Below are 22,658 nucleotides of genomic sequence, written 5' to 3' on the forward strand. Positions count from 1 at the left end.
GGGGATTCCTATAGGTTAGGAGCGGTCAGCCAATGATCAGATATCCTTGTGTTTTTCAAATGGGGTATTATGGTTTGTAAATGGCTTTAAGCTATATCACTGCCATCTAGTGGCCACTATATATAAATCACACAATATTTGTTTCAGCACTTCAGCACTGCAAGTGGCGGTAACTCATCAATATTAACGTTACACTTTTATCAACCAAAGAAAAATACAAAAATGGACTACTTTAAAATGGAGATGGCCTAAACGTCGCTGCCCGTGCTGTGTCACAGACGCCATAATGGCACAGATTCAAAGATGAGACCTCTTGTGTATTTGGTCATGTGATATGATCATGCGTGCTGTCATGTGACATGGTCATGTGTTCTGTAAACAGGAAGAAGACCGCGCGTAGCAAGAAGTTCTTTACAGACCTGCAGTCCAAGGAGCACATCCCCACCATGATCAACCCCAAACCCTGTGGTCATCTCTGCTGCTGTATTATCAAGGGCTGTGAGCAGGTGGGACGAGCATCTCAAATTATACCAGAGACATACCCCCGAGATCTGAGAGTCTATGATATGTTTCCAACCCCTAGCCCATAACCCCGAGGTCAAGGTGTCCAACCCCTAGCCCATAACCCCGAGGTCTAGGTGTCCAACCCCTAGCCCATAACACCGAGGTCTAGGTGTCCAACCCCTAGCCCATAACCCAGAGGTCTAGGTGTCCAACCCCTAGCCCAGAGGTCTAGGTGTCCAACCCATAGCCCAGAGGTCTAGGTGTCCAACCCATAACCCAGAGGTCTAGGTGTCCAACCCATAACCCAGAGGTCTAGGTGTCCAACCCATAACCCAGAGGTCTAGGTGTCCAACCCATAACCCAGAGGTCTAGGTGTCCAACCCATAACCCAGAGGTCTAGGTGTCCAACCCATAACCTAGAGGGCTAGGTGTCCAACCCATAACCCAGAGGGCTAGGTGTCCAACCCATAACCCAGAGGGCTAGGTGTCCAACCCATAACCCAGAGGGCTAGGCTACACCAAGCTAGAAGCCCCCTAACTAACCATCTCTATTCTACAGGAGGAGGCAGTTAGTTACTACACCAAGCTAGAAGCCCCCTAACTAACCATCTCTATTCTACAGGAGGAGGCAGTTAGTTACTACACCAAGCTGGAGTCCAAGCTGAAGGAGGAGTACAGGAAGGAGAAAGAGAAGGTCAACAGTAAACCGCTGGGAATGGCCTTCGTTACCTTCCAGAACGAAGCCATGACCGCTATGTAAGAGAGAGTGAGACAGTATATGTTTGAATTTGTGACGGAAATAAATGGAATGAGATGTTAAGTGGGAATGGTAGTGTTAAGTGGGAATGGTAGTGTTAGTGGGAATGGTAGTGTTAGTGGGAATGGTAGTGTTAGTGGGAATGGTAGTGTTAGTGGGAATGGTAAGTTTGAATGGTAGTGTTAGTGGGAATGGTAGTGTTAGTGGGAATGGTAGTGCTAGTGGGAATGGTAAGTTTGAATGTTAGTGGGAATGGTAGTGTTAGTGGGAATGGTAAGTTTGAATGGTAGTGTTAGTGGGAATGGTAGTGTTAGTGGGAATGGTAGTGTTAGTGGGAATGGTAAGTTGGAATGGTAGTGTTATTGGGAATGGTAGTGTTAGTGGGAATGGTAAGTTGGAATGGTAGCGTTATTGGGAATGGTAGTGTCAGTGGGAATGGTAAGTTGGAATGGTAGTGTTAGTGGGAATGGTAAGTTGCAATGGTAGTGTTAGTGGGAATGGTAGTGTTAGTGGGAATGGTAGTGTTAGTGGGAATGGTATGTTGGAATGGTAGCGTTATTGGGAATGGTAAGTTTGAATGGTAGTGTTAGTGGGAATGGTAGTGTTAGTGGGAATGGTAAGTGGGAATGGTAGTGCTAGTGGGAATGGTAAGTTTGAATGTTAGTGGGAATGGTAGTGTTAGTGGGAATGGTAGTGTTAGTGGGAATGGTAGTGTTAGTGGGAATGGTAGTGTTAGTGGGAATGGTAAGTTTGAATGGTAGTGGGAATGGTAGTGTTAGTGGGAATGGTAGTGTTAGTGGGAATGGTAAGTTTGAATGGTAGTGTTAGTGGGAATGGTAGTGTTAGTGGGAATGGTAAGTTGGAATGGTAGCGTTATTGGGAATGGTAGTGTTAGTGGGAATGGTAGTGTTAGTGGGAATGGTAAGTTTGAATGGTAGTGTTAGTGGGAATGGTAGTGTTAGTGGGAATGGTAGTGTTAGTGGGAATGGTAGTGTTAGTGGGAATGGTAAGTTGGAATGGTAGTGTTATTGGGAATGGTAGTGTTAGTGGGAATGGTAAGTGGGAATGGTAGTGCTAGTGGGAATGGTAAGTTTGAATGTTAGTGGGAATGGTAGTGTTAGTGGGAATGGTAGTGTTAGTGGGAATGGTAGTGTTAGTGGGAATGGTAAGTTTGAATGGTAGTGGGAATGGTAGTGTTAGTGGGAATGGTAGTGTTAGTGGGAATGGTAAGTTTGAATGGTAGTGGGAATGGTAGTGTTAGTGGGAATGGTAAGTTTGAATGGTAGTGTTAGTGGGAATGGTAGTGTTAGTGGGAATGGTAAGTTGCAATGGTAGTGTTATTGGGAATGGTAGTGTTAGTGGGAATGGTAAGTTGGAATGGTAGCGTTATTGGGAATGGTAGTGTCAGTGGGAATGGTAAGTTGGAATGGTAGTGTTAGTGGGAATGGTAAGTTGCAATGGTAGTGTTAGTGGGAATGGTAAGTGGGAATGGTAAGTGGGAATGGTAGTGTTAGTGGGAATGGTAGTGTTAGTGGGAATGGTAGTGTTAGTGGGAATCGTAAGTTGGAATGGTAGTGTTAGTGGGAATGGTAGTGTTAGTGGGAATGGTAGTGTTAGTGGGAATGGTAGTGTTAGTGGGAATGTTAGTGGGAATGGTAGTGTTAGTGGGAATGGTAAGTTGGAATGGTAGTGTTAGTGGGAATGGTAAGTGGGAATGGGAAGTTGGAATGGTAAGTTGCAATGGTAGTGTTAGTGGGAATGGTAAGTGGGAATGGTAAGTTGGAATGGTAGTGTTAGTGGGAATGGTAGTGTTAGTGGGAATGGTAGTGTTAGTGGGAATCGTAAGTTGGAATGGTAGTGTTAGTGGGAATGGTAGTGTTAGTGGGAATGTTAGTGGGAATGGTAGTGTTAGTGGGAATGGTAGTGTTAGTGGGAATCGTAAGTTGTAATGGTAGTGTTAGTGGGAATGGTAGTGTTAGTGGGAATGTTAGTGGGAATGGTAGTGTTAGTGGGAATGGTAGTGTTATTGGGAATGGTAGTGTTATTGGGAATGGTAGTGTTAGTGGGAATGGTAGTGTTAGTGGGAATGGTAAGTGGGAATGGTAGTGTTAGTGGGAATGGTAAGTGGGAATGGTAGTGTTAGTGGGAGTGGTAGTGTTAGTGGGAATGGTTAGTGGGAATGGTAGTGTTAGTGGGAATGGTAGTTAGTGGGAATGGTAGGTGGGAATGGTAGTGTTAGTGGGAATGGTAGTGTTAGTGGGAATGGTAGTGTTAGTGGGAATGGTAGTGTTAGTGGGAATGGTAGTGTTAGTGGGAATGGTAGTGTTAGTGGGAATGGTAGTGTTAGTGGGAATGGTAGTGTTAGTGGGAATGGTAGTGTTGGGAATGGTAGTGTTAGGAATGGTAGTGTTAGTGTTAGTGGGAATGGTAGTGTTAGTGGGAATGGTAGTGTTAGTGGGAATGGTAGTGTTAGTGGGAATGGTAGTGTTAGTGGGAATGGTAGTGTTAGTGGGAATGGTAGTGTTAGTGGGAATGGTAGTGTTAGTGGGAATGGTAGTGTTAGTGGGAATGGTAGTGTTAGTGGGAATGGTAGTGTTAGTGGGAATGGTAGTGTTAGTGGGAATGGTAGTGTTAGTGGGAATGGTAGTGTTAGTAGGAATGGTAGTGTTAGTAGGAATGGTAGTGTTAGTGGGAATGGTAGTGTTAGTGGGAATGGTAGTGTTAGTGTTAGTGGGAATGGTAGTGTTAGTGGGAATGGTAGTGTTAGTGGGAATGGTAGTGTTAGTGGGAATGGTAGTGTTAGTGTTAGTGGGAATGGTAGTGTTAGTGTTAGTGGGAATGGTAGTGTTAGTGGGAATGGTAGTGTTAGTGGGAATGGTAGTGTTAGTGTTAGTGGGAATGTTAGTGGGAATGGTAGTGTTAGTAGGAATGGTAGTGTTAGTAGGAATGGTAGTGTTAGTAGGAATGGTAGTGTTAGTGTTAGTGGGAATGGTAGTGTTAGTGGGAATGGTAGTGTTAGTGGGAATGGTAGTGTTAGTGGGAATGGTAGTGTTAGTGTTAGTGGGAATGGTAGTGTTAGTGGGAATGGTAGTGTTAGTAGGAATGGTAGTGTTAGTAGGAATGGTAGTGTTAGTGGGAATGGTAGTGTTAGTGTTAGTGGGAATGGTAGTGTTAGTGGGAATGGTAGTGTTAGTGGGAATGGTAGTGTTAGTGGGAATGGTAGTGTTAGTGGGAATGGTAGTGTTAGTGTTAGTGGGAATGGTAGTGTTAGTGTTAGTGGGAATGGTAGTGTTAGTGGGAATGGTAGTGTTAGTGGGAATGGTAGTGTTAGTGGGAATGGTAGTGTTAGTGGGAATGGTAGTGTTAGTGGGAATGGTAGTGTTAGTGGGAATGGTAGTGTTAGTGGGAATGGTAGTGTTAGTGGGAATGGTAGTGTTAGTGGGAATGGTAGTGTTAGTGGGAATGGTAGTGTTAGTAGGAATGGTAGTGTTAGTGGGAATGGTAGTGTTAGTGTTAGTGGGAATGGTAGTGTTAGTGGGAATGGTAGTGTTAGTGGGAATGGTAGTGTTAGTGGGAATGGTAGTGTTAGTGTTAGTGGGAATGGTAGTGTTAGTGTTAGTGGGAATGGTAGTGTTAGTGGGAATGGTAGTGTTAGTGGGAATGGTAGTGTTAGTGGGAATGGTAGTGTTAGTAGGAATGGTAGTGTTAGTGGGAATGGTAGTGTTACTCTGCTATTGGAATGAATGTGAGAAAGCTGGAAGTCAAGGTTGGTCTTGTTGTGTGTTTTGTAACCATAAATCAAGGCATCTTTGTAAATGTTTCCCTGTTCAGTATCCTGAAGGACTACAATGCGTGTAAGTGTCAGGGCTGTCACTGTCGGAGGGAACCCAGGTCTTCTTCCTTCAGCCAGCACCTTCACACATATTCCTGGACGGTCGGCTACGCACCAGACCCACAGAACGTCTACTGGTGAGAACACACATACACAGAGGATGGGATCATCATTTGGGTTCCAGGATCCTTTCACAGCATTATAAGGCTGCGTTGAGACAATGACTTATCAATGACCCAGGTCCAGCTCAGTTAATCCCTACCATTGTAACGCAGGATCCAGGATCCTTTCACAGCATTAAAAGGCTGCGTTGAGACAATGACTTATCAATGACCCAGGTCCAGCTCAGTTAATCCCTACCGTCGTCTTAATGCTTCAGTACATCTACATTATACCAGGGGCGTTGGTAGACACAATGTAAGTAACCTCATTTATGGCCCTGAATGCCTCTGCTGATCCTACAGCTATTGTATGCAGTAATCATGTGCCTATGAACCAGAGTTATACTGTTAGCACTGAGGGGGTGTGTCCTAGTAGAAAGACCACTGAGGGGGTGTGTCCTAGTAGGAAGACCACTGAGGGGGTGTGTCCTAGTAGGAAGACCACTGAGGGGGTGTGTCCTAGTAGGAAGACCACTGTGTGCAGCCCACCCTGCACTAACATAAACAACATGAGCATGTCTACCAATGAAAAACAATCAAGCATCCCAGAAAAGTGCAAAAAATGGCCCACGTTAACATATGTAGCTTAAACAAGGTTCATGAAATCAATAACTTGCTTGTAAACAGATGACATTCATATTCTGATCTCTGAAACTCACTTAGATAATACCTTTGATACAGTGGTAGCAATACAAGGTTATAACATCTACAGAAAATACAGAAATGTCAAAGGTGGAGGTGTTATATTATATATATTTTTATATATTTATATTCCTGTGAAGCTTAGAGACGATCTCATGTTAAATACTGTTGAAGTAATATGGCTACAGGTTCATCTGTATAACGTGTGAAATGCTTGATATTTTTAAATTTATTTTTACCTTTATTTAACTAGGCAAGTCAGTTAAGAACAAATTCTTATTTTCAATGACGGCCTAGTTACAAACAACCTGGTTCAGGTTATCAGTCAACCTACCAGGGTAGTTAGAAACAACCTGGTTCAGATTATCAGTCAACCTACCAGGGTATTTACAAACAGTACAGGAATGAAATCATCAACATGTATTGATCACATCTTTACTAATACTGCAGAAATGTGCTCTAAAGCAGTATCCAGATCCATCGGATGTAGTGATCACAATATAGTAGCCATATCTAGGAAAACCACCGTTCCAAAGGCTGGGCCTAATATAGTGTATAAGAGGTCATACAATAAGTTTTGTCATGATTCCTATGTTGTTGATGTAGGTGGGAATGCTAGTGTTATTGGGAATGGTAGTGTTAGTGGGAATGGTGGTGTTAGTGGGAATGGTGGTGTTAGTGGGAATGGTTAGTGGGAATGGTAGTATTAGTTGGAATGTTAGGTGGGAATGGTAATATTTTTGTAGTCCCTAATTCCCATTTTTTCAAGTCGCGTTCATCACTCTGCTATTGGAATGAATGTGAGAAAGCTGGAAATCAAGGAACGCTGACACTACACATCCAAGTATATCTGGCCAAATTATAAAAGACAAGCATTGTAGTTTTGAATTCCGTAAAGTAAGTGTAGAAGAGGTTGTCTATCGTTAATGACAAGCCACCGGGGTCTGACAATCTGGATGGAAAATTACTGAGGATGATAGCACACAATATTGCCACTCCTGTATGCCATATCTTCAATTTAAGCCTACTAGAAAGTGTGTCCCCTCAGGCCTGGAGGGAAGTTAAAGTAATTCCGATACCTAAGAATAGTAAAGCCCCCTTTAATGGCTCAAATAGCCAACCAATCAGCCTGTTAAACTTCTTGAAAAAAATGGTGTTTGACCAGATATGGTTATTTTACAGTAAACACATTGACAACAGACTTTCAGCACGCTTATAGGGAAGGACATTCAACATACACAGCACTTACACAAACGACTGCTTATTGGCTGAGAGAAATGTATGATAGAAATATTTTCACACCCACTTTATTAGACTTCAGTGTGGCTTTAGACATTATCGCTAATAGTCTGCCGCTGGAAAAATGTATGTGTTATGGCTTTACACCCTCTGCTATATTGTGGCTAGAGAGTGACCTGTCTAACAGACCAGAGGGTGTTCTTTAATGGAAGCCTCTACAACATAATCCAGGTAGAATCAGGAATTCCTCAGGGCAGCTGTCTAGGCCCCTTTACTTTTTTCAATCTTTACTAACGACATGCCACATGGCTTTGAGTAAAGCCAGTGTGTCTATGTATGCGGATGACTCAACACTATACACATCAGCTACTACAGCGACTGAAATGACTGCAACACTTAACAAAGAGCTGCAGTTGGTTTCATAATGGGTGGCATGGAATAAGTTAGTCCTAAATATTTCAAAAGCTTTTTTGGGACAAATCATTCACTAAACCTCAACACATTTTGTAATGAATAATGTGGACATTGAGCAAGTTGAGGTGACTAAATTGCTTGGAGTAACCCTGGATTGTAAACTGTCATGGTCAAAACATATTGATACAACAGTAGATAAGATGGGGAGAAGTCTGTCCATAATAAAGCGTTGCTCTGGCTTCTTAACAACACCATCAACACGGCAGGTCCTACAGGTCCTAGTTTTGTTGCACCTGGACTACTGTTCAGTCGTGTGGTCAGGAGCCACAGAGGGACTTAGGAAAATTGCAAAAGGCTCAGAACAGGGCAGCACGGCTGGCCCTTGGATGTACACAAGTCCCATGACTGGAACTCATGCACGCAGTAAAATTTGATTTAAAAAAACAGATACAAAAATACACCCTATTGAACACCGGAGACTGTGTATAGACACAAACACAGGCCCAGACCCATGCATACACACACACACGATAACATACACACGATAACATACACACTATAGACACACGATAACATACACACTATAGACACACGTACACATGGATTTTGTACTGTAGGTTCGTGGTGGAGTGGCATGTGTTGTAATGTTTTTAAAATTATATAACTGCCTTCATTTTGCTGCACCCCAGGAAGAGTAGCTGCTGTCTTGGCAGGAACTAATGGGGATCCATAATAAACTCCAGGAAGAGTAGCTGCTGCCTTGACAGGCACTAATGGGGATCCATAACAAACACCAGGAAGAGTAGCTGCTGCCTTGGCCTGAACTAATGGGGATCTATAATAAACCCCAGGAAGAGTAGCTGCTGCCTTGGCCTGAACTAATGGGGATTCATAATAAACCCCAGGAAGAGTAGCTGCTGCCTTGGCAGGAACTAATGGGGATCCATAATAAACCCCAGGAAGAGTAGCTGCTGCCTTGGCCTGAACGAATGGGGATTCATAATAAACCCCAGGAAGAGTAGCTGCTGCCTTGGCAGGAACTAGTGGGGATCCATAATAAACCCCAGGAAGAGTAGCTGCTGCCTTGGCCTGAACTAATGGGGATTCATAATAAACCCCAGGAAGAGTAGCTGCTGCCTTGGCAGGAACTAATGGGGATCCATAATAAACCCCAGGAAGAGTAGCTGCTGCCTTGGCCTGAACTAATGGGGATTCATAATAAACCCCAGGAAGAGTAGCTGCTGCCTTGGCAGGAACTAGTGGGGATCCTTAATAAACCCCAGGAAGAGTAGCTGCTGCCTTGACAGGAACTAATGGGGATCCATAATAAACCCCAGGAAGAGTAGCTGCTGCCTTGGCAGGAACTAATGGGGATCCATAATAAACCCCAGGAAGAATAGCTGCTGCCTTGGCAAGAACTAATGGGGATCCATAATAAACCCCAGGAAGAGTAGCTGCTGCCTTGGCAGGAACTAATGGGGATCCATAATAAACCCCAGGAAGAGTAGCTGCTGCCTTGGCAGGAACTAGTGGGGATCCATAATAAACCCCAGGAAGAGTAGCTGCTGCCTTGGCAGGAACTAATGGGGATCCATAATAAACCCCAGGAAGAGTAGCTGCTGCCTTGGCAGGAACTAATGGGGATCCATAACAAATACAGATCACAGCACAGATTAATGTATGTTTCCTCTCTGGGGAGTTCAGTGGGTTATGTTGTCACCACCAGACATCCAAACTGTGGAGTGTGTAATGATGTCATCACCAGACTGTGGACTGTGTAATGATGTCACCACCAGACTGTGGAGTGTGTTATGATGTCACCACCAGACTGTGGAGTGTGTTCTGATGTCACCACCAGACTGTGGACTGTGTTCTGGTTGGAACAGCTCTTAACTCAGTGAGTGTGTCAGGATGACATCACCTATGCCAGATGTTAATAGTGTACCTGTGGGAATCTATTTGACTTTGATACATGTAGAGAATCACCTCTAAGTATCTAAGAGCTTGGGGTAATTCAATTTCCATCCACTTTAGAGCAACCGTCTCTCTCTTCCCTCTAGATGATTATCCAACTGCTGAGTGCCAGTATCAAATTACCTCACAGGCTGAGGCGGTAATCTGGCACCATCACTAGGTGTCAGGCTCAGTCCTGTATGTATGTGAAGTATTGTTGGGCGATATATCACATTTAATATGATTTTCCAAAGGCCTTTATTGCAAGAGTGGTTTTAGACAGAGCTCCAGAATTCCTCTGTGGAGATAGGAGAACCCTCCAGAAGGAAACTCCACCAATCAGGCCTTCATGGTAGAGTGGCCACTCCTCAGTAAAAGGCGCATGACAACCCAATCGAACATCTCTGGAGAGACCTGAAAATGACCGTGCAGCAACGCTCCCCATCCAACCTGACAGAGCTTGAGAGGATCTGCAGAGAAGAATGGGAGAAACTCCCCAAATACAGGCGTACCAAGCTTGTAGCGTCATACCCAAGAAGACTTGAGGCTGTAATCGCTGCCAAAGGCGCTTCAACAACGTCTTCACCTAGCTGTCAATACACTGTGTCAGCCAGAACAACATCTTCACCTAGCTGTCAATACACTGTGTCAGCTAGAACAACATCTAACATCTTCACCTAGCTGTCAATACACTGTGTCAGCCAGAACAACATCTAACGTCTTCACCTAGCTGTCAATACACTGTGTCAGCCAGAACAACATCTTCACCTAGCTGTCAATACACTGTGTCAGCTAGAACAACATCTAACGTCTTCACCTAGCTGTCAATACACTGTGTCAGCCAGAACAACATCTTCACCTAGCTGTCAATACACTGTGTCAGCCAGAACAACATCTAACATCTTCACCTAGCTGTCAATACACTGTGTCATCCAGAACAACATCTTCACCTAGCTGTCAATACACTGTGTCAGCTAGAACAACATCTTCACCTAGCTGTCCTACAACATAAGAAGAACACGTTGGTCTTGTGTGTCAGTGAATTTGTCTGTTATTATTTAGTCTTTTACATGTTACATTACATTCTTTACATGTGTGTTAATGAATGCGTGCATTTTGGGATTGTCAACTTTTTCCAGAGGTATGTTGGCGCTTGCAAAAACCAGATCCTCAGCCTGTATATTTTTACATGTATTTCTATAGTGAAATTAAAATAGCTACTTCTTTTTTGTTCGGAGATAAACTACATTTTTGTAGATAAAATGCCTATTATTCTCATATAATGTTGATAAAAGACCATGAATAAGTTAAAGGTTTATGTTGATAATGTCCCCGGCTAATAGTTTGATGCATTAGGCTGAAGCGTCGGCTGCTGATGAGTGTAAGTGTTGGCAAACGTTAATTTTAAGTTGGTCCACATGGTTGGGAATTTATTTGAGACTAATTGGATAATTCAGTTAGATGGGCAACTGGAGGCCTGCAGCCCCTCCTTTTGTAGACCTGTGGACCAATTACATGATAATAGTGATTATGCATCAGCAATCACTGATCAGTTATCTTATTAAAAACAGCAAACATTTCCCTCAACTCTATGGTAAAATGTGTATAATTGCAGGAAATGAACGGCATTTTTAAAGTCTTTGCTGTCATGACGGAGGACACTTAAATGTTTTCTCGCTGGGGGGTAATGGATGTGGTTAGGTGATCATGGTATTAATTGAAAGAAGGTGCTGAGAAGGTGCTTTTTCAGCCTCTTGAGGTCAAATGATGGAAATGCAGGGTATTAACACCAACCAAAACACCTGGCCCAACCAAAACACCTGGCCCAACCAAAACACCTGGCCCAACCAAATCACCTGGCCCAACCAAACCCAACCAAAACACCTGGCCCAACCAAAACCCAACCAAAACCCCTGGCCCAACCAAAACCCAACCAAAACACCGGGCCCAACCAAAACCCTGGCCCAACCAAAACACCTGGCCCAACCAAAACACCTGGCCCAACCAAACCCAACCAAAACACCTGGCCCAACCAAACCAAACCAAAACACCTGGCCCAACCCAACCAAACCCAACCAAAACACCTGGCCCAACCAAACCCAACCAAAACACCTGGCCCAACCAAACCAAACCAAACACCTGGCCCAACCAAACCCAACCAAAACACCTGGCCCAACCAAACCCAACCAAAACCCCTGGCCCAACCAAAACCCAACCAAAACACCGGGCCCAACCAAAACCCTGGCCCAACCAAAACACCTGGCCCAACCAAAACACCTGGCCCAACCAAACCCAACCAAAACACCTGGCCCAACCAAAACACCTGGCCCAACCCAACCAAACCAAAACACCTGGCCCAACCCAACCAAACCCAACCAAAACACCTGGCCCAACCAAACCCAACCAAAACACCTGGCCCAACCAAACCCAACCAAAACACCTGGCCCAACCAAACCCAACCAAACACCTGGCCCAACCAAACCCAACCAAAACACCTGGCCCAACCAAACCCAACCAAAACACCTGGCCCAACCAAACCCAACCAAAACACCTGGCCCAACCAAACACCTGGCCCAACCAAAACCCCTGGCCCAACCAAACCCAACCAAAACACCTGGCCCAACCAAACCCAACCAAAACACCTGGCCCAACCAAACACCTGGCCCAACCAAAACCCCTGGCCCAACCAAACCCAACCAAAACACCTGGCCCAACCAAACCACCTAGCCCCACCAAACACTTGGCCCAACCAAACCTAGTCAAAATACCTGGCCCAACCAAACTCAACCAAAACACCTGGCCCAACTAAACCCAACCAAACCACCTGGCCCCACCAAACACCTGGCCCAACCAAACCTAGCCAAAACACCTGGCCCAACCAAACTCAACCAAAACACCTGGCCCAACATACAGACAGAAAAGTTCTATTCTATTCTTGAATTGATTGATTGACCTGTCCTCTTCATGTTTCTCCCAGGGAGCATCTGGGTTCCCCTGGTGATTTAATGATTGACCTGTCCTCTTCATGTTTCTCCCAGGGAGCATCTGGGTTCCCCTGGTGATTGATTGATTGACCTGTCCTCTTCATGTTTCTCCCAGGGAGCATCTGGGTTCCCCTGGTGATTGATTGATTGACCCGTCCTCTCCTGTTTTCTCCCAGGGAGCATCTGTCAGTAGGAGGGTTCCCCTGGTGGCTGAGATGCTTCATCATCAACTGTATCCTCTTCCTCCTCCTCTTCTTCCTCACAACCCCTGCCATCATCATCTCCACCATGGACAAGTTCAACGTCACCAAGCCTGTCGAGTACCTCAACGTGAGTCACCTTTGACCTCTCTTAGTGAAGCTCAGGATGTCGACCATAAGACGGCGTCCCAAATGTCCCTATTCCCTATTATGGCACCCTATTCCCTATTATGGCACCCTATTCCCTATTATGGCACCCTATTCCCTCTTATGGCACCCTATTCCCTCTTATGGCACCCTATTCCCTATTTAGTGCACTATATAAAGAAATAAAGTCCTATTTGGGAAGCAGCCTCAGTTTGACCCTTTTCAAGCCAAGCTGTACTGCACTGGCCTGGTTACACAACCACTGTGCTGGAACTATCAGAGCCAGCAGAGTACGGTTTGGTTGACACTATAGTGGGAAAAGGGCATTCATCTGTGTACTATTCCTATTCCTAACCTTAACTAACCTTGATCTTCAATTTTTCCCTCCTCCCCTTCTACCTCTCCTTCTCTTCTCATCCTTATCCTCCTCTTCCTTCCTCTCCATCTTCCTTCCTCTCCATCTTCCTCCTCCTCCCTCTTCCTCCTCCTCCTCCTATTCCTCTTCCTCCTCCTCCCTCTTCTTCCACCTCCCTCTTCCTCTCCTCCTCCAGAACCCCATCGTGACTCAGTTCTTCCCCACCCTGCTGCTGTGGGCCTTCTCCGCCCTGCTACCCACCATCGTGTACTACTCGGCCTTCTTCGAGGCCCACTGGACACGGTACCACTCTCACACACACTGGACACGGTACCACTCACACACACACTGGACATGGTACCACTCACACACACACTGGACACGGTACCACTCAAACACACACTGGACACGGTACCACTCACACACACACTGGACACGGTACCACTCACACACACACTGGACACGGTATCACTCACACACACACACTGGACACGGTACCACTCACACTGGACACGGTACCACTCACACACACACTGGACACGGTACCAATCACACACACACTGGACACGGTACCAATCACACACACACTGGACACGGTACCAATCACACACACAGTAAATGTTGATCTTTTCTACTGTGTATCTAACACGTCTGGTCCCAGATCTGCTTGTCACTATGTAGTAGTTGGCAAAACCAGCACAAACTGATCTGGGACCTGGCTAACCTATTTAGACCGGATAGCTCTTGTATTCTGTATTTGCCAATGTGTAATGTGGATCATTTTGATTTGTCCGTGTACTCTAATTAGGTCTGGAGAGAACAGGACCACAATGCATAAATGTTACACCTTCCTCATCTTCATGGTCTTACTGCTGCCCTCTCTAGGACTCAGCAGGTACTACACGTCTTCATTATTGTCCATGAACATTTTTAAATTGGGATATCAATTTGATTGGAGGTACACAACACACTCCCCCGCATCTCGTCATGATCCGTCCAGCCGTTACCGAGAACCCCTATAACGGATTTTTGGACAGGGTCGTTAGCATTAGGTTTGTCAGACGAAGTTTTTTGCCCTAACCTTGCTTAAATTCTAGACGTCGTATTAAAACGAGGCTACAGAGTCGGTAATGTGACATACAGATCCATTTGGACTGAATAAGTTTGTAGGTGCAACAGTTCTTATTAAATGTATAATTAATCATCACAGACACATTTCCCTCCATTAAGTACCAACCCTGTGCTACCTTTTCATACTGTATATACAGTGGGGCAAAAAAAGTATTTAGTCAGCCACCAATTGTGCAAGTTCCCCACTTAAAAAGATGAGGCCTGTAATTTTCATCATAGGTACACTTCAACTATGACAGACAAAATGAGAAAAAAAATCCAGAAAATCACATTGTAGGATTTTTAATACATTTATTTGCAAATTATGGTGGAAAATAAGTATTTGGTCAATAACAAAAGTTTATCTCAGTACTTTGTCATTGCCAACAAAGGGTATATAACAGAGGTCAAACGTTTTCTGTAAGTCTTCACAAGGTTTTCACACACTGCTGGTATTTTGGCCCATTCCTCCATGCAGATCTCCTCTAGATCAGTGATGTTTTGGGGCTGTTGCTGGGCAACACGGACTTTCAACTCCCTCCAAAAATGTTCTATGGGGTTGAGATCTGGAGACTGGCTAGGCCACTCCAGGACCTTGAAATGCTTCTTACAAAGCCACTCCTTCGTTGCCCGGGCGGTGTGTTTGGGATGATTGTCATGCTGAAAGACCCAGCCACGTTTCATCTTCAATGCCCTTGCTGATGGTAGGCTTTGTTACTTTGGTCCCAGCTCTCTGCAGGTCATTCACTAGGTCCCCCCGTGTGGTTCTGGGATTTTTGCTCAACCTTTCTTGTGATCATTTTGACCCCACGGGGTGAGATCTTGCGTGGAGCCCCAGATCGAGGGAGATTATCAGTGGTCTTGTATGTCTTCCATTTCCTAATAATTGCTCCCACAGTTGATTTTTTCAAACCAAGCTGCTTACCTATTGCAGATTCAGTCTTCCCAGCCTGGTGCATGTCTACAATTTTGTTTCTGGTGTCCTTTGACAGCTCTTTGGTCTTGGCCATAGTGGAGTTTGGAGTGTGAATGTTTGAGGTTATGGACAGGTGTCTTTTATACTGATAACAAGTTCAAACAGGTGCCATTAATACAGGTAACGAGTGGAGGACAGAGGAGCCTCTTAAAGAAGAAGTTACAGGTCTGTGAGAGCCAGAAATGTTCCTTGTTTGTAGGTGACCAAATACTTATTTTCCACCATAATTTGCAAATAAATTCATAAAAAATCCTACAATGTGATTTTCTGTACTTTTTAAACGTATTTGGCTAAGGTGTATGTAAACTTCTGCCTAGTGGTTAGAGTGTTGGACTAGTAACCGGAAGGTTGCAAATTCAAACCCCCGAGCTGACAAGGTGTCGTTCTGCCCCTGAACAGGCAGTTAACCCGCTGTTCCTAGGCCGTCATTGTAAATAAGAATTTGTTCTTAACTGACTTGCCTGGTTAAATAAAGGTAAAATAAAAAAAAATGTCTTTGTTATGACTTTGCCTGCCAGGGATCGAACTCCCAACCTTCCATTCTGAGGGTGGACACCCCACTGAATGCGGACACTCTCAATGGAGCCCATCACTAGCCTTAATCTGGGTTCACTAGCCTTAATCTGGGTTCACTCGCCTTAATCTGGGTTCACTAGCCTTAATCTGGGTTCACTCGCCTTAATCTGGGTTCACTCGCCTTAATCTGGGTTCACTAGCCTTAATCTGGGTTCACTCGCCTTAATCTGGGTTCACTAGCCTTAATCTGGGTTCACTAGCCTTAATCTGGGTTCACTAGCCTTAATCTGGGTTCACTAGCCTTAATCTGGGTTCACTAGCCTTAATCTGGGTTCACTTGCCTTAATCTGGGTTCACTAGCCTTAATCTGGGTTCACTAGCCTTAATCTGGGTTCACTAGCCTTAATCTGGGTTCACTAGCCTTAATCTGGGTTCACTAGCCTTAATCTGGGTTCACTAGCCTTAATCTGGGTGCAGGAAACTGTCCCTTTATGATCCCATTCTCAGTCATGGAGTCTCTAATCCAATCGTCAACCACCTCTTCTATCACTCTGAGAACTGTTTCCTTCTTCCTTCCAGTCTGGACGTTTTCTTCCGATGGCTGTTTGACAAGCGCTTCCTGGCTGACGCTGCCGTGAGGTTTGAGTAAGCAACCGTTCCTAGTTCCTCTCTATGTTCCTTCCTTGGTTCCTGGGTTCCTTGGTTCCTAGGTTCCTTGGTTCCTAGGTTCCTTGGTTCCTGGCGTCTAGAGTTTTTTTTCCTAGCCACCTCTACATCTGCATTGCTTGCTGTTTGGCGTTTTAGGCAGGCTGTCTGTATAAGCACATTGTGACATCGTCTGATGTAAAAGGACCTTTAATAAAAATACATTACATGGATATGTCCTTACAATACTCGTCAGCAGCAGTAACTCAACCTTTATGGTACGTCTGGTTGTCTGCTCTCAACCATAGGACCTTTACCTAGTGCGCTGTGGTCTCTGTTGGCCTTGTTTCTGGCTCATAATGTAAAAGTTGTCAGTCATATCTTAGTGCTGCTTGTAACAATGATCTGTCTTTCAATTTACGTACAGTCAGAACAGCTTTATATTCTCTGACGTGTCCCTTATGGAACTAGCTGTTAGTTTATAGTGTCTTCTTTAGGAAGGGCTGAACCCCTAGCAGCCTAGCCAGGGGTATTTTAATCTGTTAGTTTAGTGTCGTCTTTACCCCACGAGGTCCGGAATGCTGCTGGTTTCCAGTAGGGTTAGAATGAGTTACCACACCTGGCCAGCAGGGTTAGAATGAGTTACCACACCTGGCCAGCAGGGTTAGAATGAGTTACCACACCTGGCCAGCAGGGTTAGAATGAGTTACCACACCTGGCCAGCAGGGTTAGAATGAGTTACCACACCTGGCCAGCAGGGTTAGAATGAGTTACCACACCTGGCCAGCAGGGTTAGAATGAGTTACCACACCTGGCCAGCAGGGGTAGAATGAGTTACCACACCTGGCCAGCAGAGTTAGAATGAGTTACCACACCTGGCCAGCAGGGTTAGAATGAGTTACCACACCTGGCCAGCAGGGGTAGAATGAGTTACCACACCTGGCCAGCAGGGTTAGAATGAGTTACCACACCTGGCTAGCAGGGTTAGAATGAGTTACCACACCTGGCCAGCAGGGGTAGAATGAGTTACCACACCTGGCCAGCAGGGTTAGAATGAGTTACCACACCTGGCCAGCAGGGGTAGAATGAGTTACCACACCTGGCCAGCAGGGGTAGAATGAGTTACCACACCTGGCCAGCAGGGTTAGAATGAGTTACCACACCTGGCCAGCAGGGTTAGAATGAGTTGCCACACCTGGCCAGCAGGGTTAGAATGAGTTACCACACCTGGCCAGCAGGGTTAGAATGAGTTACCACACCTGGCCAGCAGGGTTAGAATGAGTTACCACACCTGGCCAGCAGGGTTAGAATGAGTTACCACACCTGGCCAGCAGGGTTAGAATGAGTTACCACACCTGGCCAGCAGGACTAGAATGAGTTACCACACCTGGCCAGCAGGGTTAGAATGAGTTACCACACCTGGCCAGCAGGGTTAGAATGAGTTACCACACCTGGCCAGCAGGGTTAGAATGAGTTACCACACCTGGCCAGCAGAGTTAGAATGAGTTACCACACCTGGCCAGCAGGGTTAGAATGAGTTACCACACCTGGCCAGCAGGGGTAGAATGAGTTACCACACCTGGCCAGCAGGGTTAGAATGAGTTACCACACCTGGCCAGCAGGGGTAGAATGAGTTACCACACCTGGCCAGCAGGGTTAGAATGAGTTACCACACCTGGCCAGCAGGGTTAGAATGAGTTACCACACCTGGCCAGCAGGGGTAGAATGAGTTACCACACCTGGCCAGCAGGGGTAGAATGAGTTACCACACCTGGCCAGCAGGGTTAGAATGAGTTACCACACCTGGCCAGCAGGGTTAGAATGAGTTACCACACCTGGCCAGGAGGGTTAGAATGAGTTACCACACCTGGCCAGCAGGGTTAGAATGAGTTACCACACCTATTCAATCTTCTCAGATCCAGAGTGAATAGGGTCTGAGATTCAGTGAGTAATATTGTTGTTGTGATGTAATATCCTGTCTTTACCCCACCTCATAGTCTAACGTAGTGGTTCTTATCTTAGCCCTACCTTGTCAGGTAACAATGATCTCCTCTGGACCAATCAGAACAGCTTCCATGTTATCTCATCATATTGTGTCCTTATGGAACTGGCTGTTTGCTTTGGGGTTAGGATAGTCATTTAGGAGGGTGTAAGTCTGTCATATCCCCCTTTCACACTGTTGTCCCGACCCGTACTGGGCCGGGCCTGGTTACGTGTCCCACGTCGCTTCAGAAACCATGCTGCAATGAGAACAGAACAAATCCAATCCAGCGTAGTATGGTTCTGGTTGGCACTGTAGTGTGAAAATGGTATGTTATTGTTGCGATGTCATTTCCTGTCCCCCCCACCAGGTGTGTGTTCCTGCCTGACAACGGGGCGTTCTTTGTGAACTATGTCATCGCGTCGGCGTTCATCGGTAATGCCATGGATCTGCTGAGGATCCCTGGTCTGCTCATGTATATGACCCGGCTGTGTCTGGCTCGCTCTGCTGCCGAGAGACGCAACGTCAAGAGGGTGAGTAGAGGAGCGCCACCTGGTGGTCAGGAAGACCTCAGTTATTCAATCTCATAAACTACATCACTTGTTGGATGAAAATAGTTATATCAAAGATTATCTATGGACTGACAAGACAGTCGACTGACCGCTCTAACATTGGAAATAACTGTCCGGCATAAAACACAAAATATTTTTTGTCAAAGTTGCCAGAATGCCACATTCGTCCACTTAAATCAGTACATTCGTAACAACCTAAACATCACACAACTTCTATTCGATCAAATAAGCCTCACGTTGCAAATTAGCAATTACATTTTATGTTGACCAAATACGTCACACCTCCATACATAAAATCCCCACTTCCACTGGTTAACGCTGTATTTTCATGTGGACAGATTTTGGGGCGTAGTCAATTCTCTCACTTCGCCTCTTCCTCTCTGGTTATATGTTACTGCAGTGTTCCCCAACCCTGGTCCTTCGGGTTGTACTGTTGGGTCTCCTGGAGAACCAGGGTTGGGAAACACTGTGCTACTGGGTCAGTGTCAAATACATTTAAAACCAGTCATTTCAGGAAGAAAACTGACATTTCAATTAGGAAATTTCAATTTACTTCCTGAATTGACTGTGTTGAAATGGAATGAACCCCAACCCAGGCAAACTATGCTTTTGTTGAACTTAAGCTTCCCTAAGGACATATAATAATATCCTCCTGTTAATGTGAGTTCCAGTTCGTATGAGTTCCAGTTCTATAACTCTATTTCTATGCTCTGCAGCACCAGGCGTATGAGTTCCAGTTCTATAACTCTATTTCTATGCTCTGCAGCACCAGGCGTATGAGTTCCAGTTCGGGGCGGCCTATGCCTGGATGATGTGCGTCTTCACTGTGGTCATGACATACAGCATCACCTGTCCAATCATCGTCCCCTTCGGTGAGCTGAGATCCACTGTTACTAACTGCACACTGGGCACAGAGGGTTTAAATCAACGTGGAGGAAAATATAATGGATTTGCACAAAGTCATCAACTATTGTTTTGAAGATGAAATTTCAACCACCGGGTTAAGTCATCATGGTAATCCATTTTCAACATAGACAAACCTTGTATAAAACATGTTGAATTTGTACCTTTGAAACAATATCAGATCTTCACCGTAATATCCACTATAAGAAGAACAAAACTAGGCTGTTACCAATGTGCTATGTTGAGAATAATTGTTGAGGAATCTCCACTTAACAGATTCACTGTTGCTATCAATGTTATTCCAAAGGGTAGGTTCAACAGAGCACATTAAATATACCCATACTTTATCAATTATATCATCACTAATGCTATATATGAGTTTAGGGAGTCATAAACTACTGTTGTTAAAATTGGACCCAGGATTGATCTGAAATACACCATACATAAAGAATATGACTCAATCAAATCAAAATGGATTCAAACTGGATTTAAAGTTTGATTGAATTGAGTCCTATTGTTTAACTTGAAATGGCGAAGTGGATCCAACATATCAATTATTCATTTGTAGACAGACTGGAATTCAAGGCAGACTCAGTAGCACAGATGGAACTAGCCAATCAGTAGATTTAAATGTTGATGTTTGGTTGCGTTGTCAGTCAAACACTATTCAATAGAACTTTTGTAACACAGCAGAGAGCCTAAACGTTAAGGCTCTCTTACAAACTAGTGTGACATTCAACCTTAGAACGTTGAGGTGACAATAACAATACATGTTCTCTTATGACATCATAGAGAGCGTACGTGTTCAAAGGGCTCTTGTCTGTGGGGATCTTCACCATTGATTTAATCATCTGTGCAGAATCTTGATCTTCACTTGAGCTTTAATGAAATCTCAGTTGCAATCCAGGTCATTGGGTTGTGCTATGAGATGAAGCACAGTGATAACACGTTACGTTTCCTTTTATAAATATCTGACAATCACATTTCAACTTGGTTATGCTTTTTTTTAAACGGTTCAAAGCTCAGTGATAACATATTTAGGTGACAACTAAACCACAAATCAGACATTGGGTTTTCCGTTGGAATTTGGTTGTGCTTTATTAAAGGGTTGAAAACATAGTGATAACACATTGGGATATCTACCAACTTTTGGCTGTCTTTTACAATGTTTGATAATAGGTTGTAATCTCATTCATCAATGTATCAACCAAATAAAACCCAATTATCCACATTGAAATGACGTAGTGTGCCCACTGGGTGGCTTTATGCATTGGGCTGGCTATCCCAAAGCTTTGGTAGCTAAAATATGTGTGTGTGTCCCGGGAATATTTTTTGCCATCACCTGGCTGTGGTAGGTTATTTATCACCAGACTAGTAGGTTATTTATCACCTGACTAGTAGGTTATTTATCACCTGACTAGTAGGTTATTTATCACCAGACTAGTAGGTCATTTATCACCTGACTAGTAGGTTATTTATCACCTGACTAGTTGGTTATTTATCACCTGACTAGTAGGTTATTTATCACCTGACTAGTTGGTTATTTATCACCTGACTAGTTGGTTATTTATCACCTGACTAGTTGGTTATTTATCACCTGACTAGTAGGTTATTTATCACCTGACTAGTAGGTTATTTATCACCTGACTAGTAGGTTATTTATCACCTGACTAGTAGGTTATTTATCACCTGACTAGTAGGTTATTTATCACCTGACTAGTAGGTTATTTATCACCTGACTAGTAGGTTATATATCACCTGACTAGTAGGTTATTTATCACCTGACTAGTAGGTTATTTATCACCTGGCTGTGGTAGGTTATTTATCACCTGACTAGTAGGTTATTCATCACCTGACTAGTAGGTTATTCATCACCTGACTAGTAGGTTATTCATCACCTGACTAGTAGGTTATTCATCACCTGACTAGTAGGTTATTCATCACCTGACTAGTAGGTTATTCATCACCTGACTAGTAGGTTATTCATCACCTGACTAGTAGGTTATTCATCACCTGACTAGTAGGTTATTCATCACCTGACTAGTAGGTTATTCATCACCTGACTAGTAGGTTATTCATCACCTGACTAGTAGGTTATTCATCACCTGACTAGTAGGTTATTCATCACCTGACTAGTAGGTTATATATCACCTGACTAGTAGGTTATATATCACCTGACTAGTAGGTTATATATCACCTGACTAGTAGGTTATATATCACCTGACTAGTAGGTTATATATCACCTGACTAGTAGGTTATATATCACCTGACTAGTAGGTTATTTATCACCTGACTAGTAGGTTATTTATCACCTGGCTGTGGTAGGTTATATATCACCTGACTAGTAGGTTATATATCACCTGACTAGTAGGTTATATATCACCTGACTAGTAGGTTATTTATCACCTGACTAGTAGGTTATTCATCACCTGACTAGTAGGTTATATATCACCTGACTAGTAGGTTATATATCACCTGACTAGTAGGTTATATATCACCTGACTAGTAGGTTATATATATCACCTGACTAGTAGGTTATATATCACCTGACTAGTAGGTTATATATATATCACCTGACTAGTAGGTTATTTATCACCTGACTAGTAGGTCATTTATCACCTGACTAGTAGGTTATTTATCACCTGGCTGTGGTAGGTTATTTATCACCTGGCTGTGGTAGGTTATTTATCACCTGACTAGTAGGTTATTTATCAACTGACTAGTAGGTTATTTATCAACTGACTAGTAGGTTATTTATCAACTGACT

The 22,658-nt window shown here is 44.2% G+C and overlaps 1 protein-coding gene across 4 annotated transcripts in view; it reads left to right on the plus strand.

Moving 5' to 3' along the window:
• LOC110499566 (CSC1-like protein 2) overlaps positions 1–22,658 on the plus strand; it is an 81,430-nt gene that overhangs the window by 45,186 nt on the left and 13,586 nt on the right. For all 4 annotated transcript variants that reach the window (XM_036956413.1, XM_036956411.1, XM_036956412.1 and 1 more), the window contains 9 exons: positions 383–506; positions 1,127–1,260; positions 5,093–5,230; positions 12,663–12,816; positions 13,385–13,491; positions 13,997–14,083; positions 16,370–16,435; positions 18,787–18,949; positions 19,755–19,860. In XM_036956413.1, the coding sequence (XP_036812308.1) occupies positions 383–506; positions 1,127–1,260; positions 5,093–5,230; positions 12,663–12,816; positions 13,385–13,491; positions 13,997–14,083; positions 16,370–16,435; positions 18,787–18,949; positions 19,755–19,860 (1,079 nt within the window). The remainder of the gene's footprint in view (positions 1–382; positions 507–1,126; positions 1,261–5,092; positions 5,231–12,662; positions 12,817–13,384; positions 13,492–13,996; positions 14,084–16,369; positions 16,436–18,786; positions 18,950–19,754; positions 19,861–22,658) is intronic.

This window comes from Oncorhynchus mykiss, chromosome 20 (genome assembly GCF_013265735.2).
Source record: "Oncorhynchus mykiss isolate Arlee chromosome 20, USDA_OmykA_1.1, whole genome shotgun sequence".
Taxonomy (NCBI): domain Eukaryota; kingdom Metazoa; phylum Chordata; class Actinopteri; order Salmoniformes; family Salmonidae; genus Oncorhynchus; species Oncorhynchus mykiss.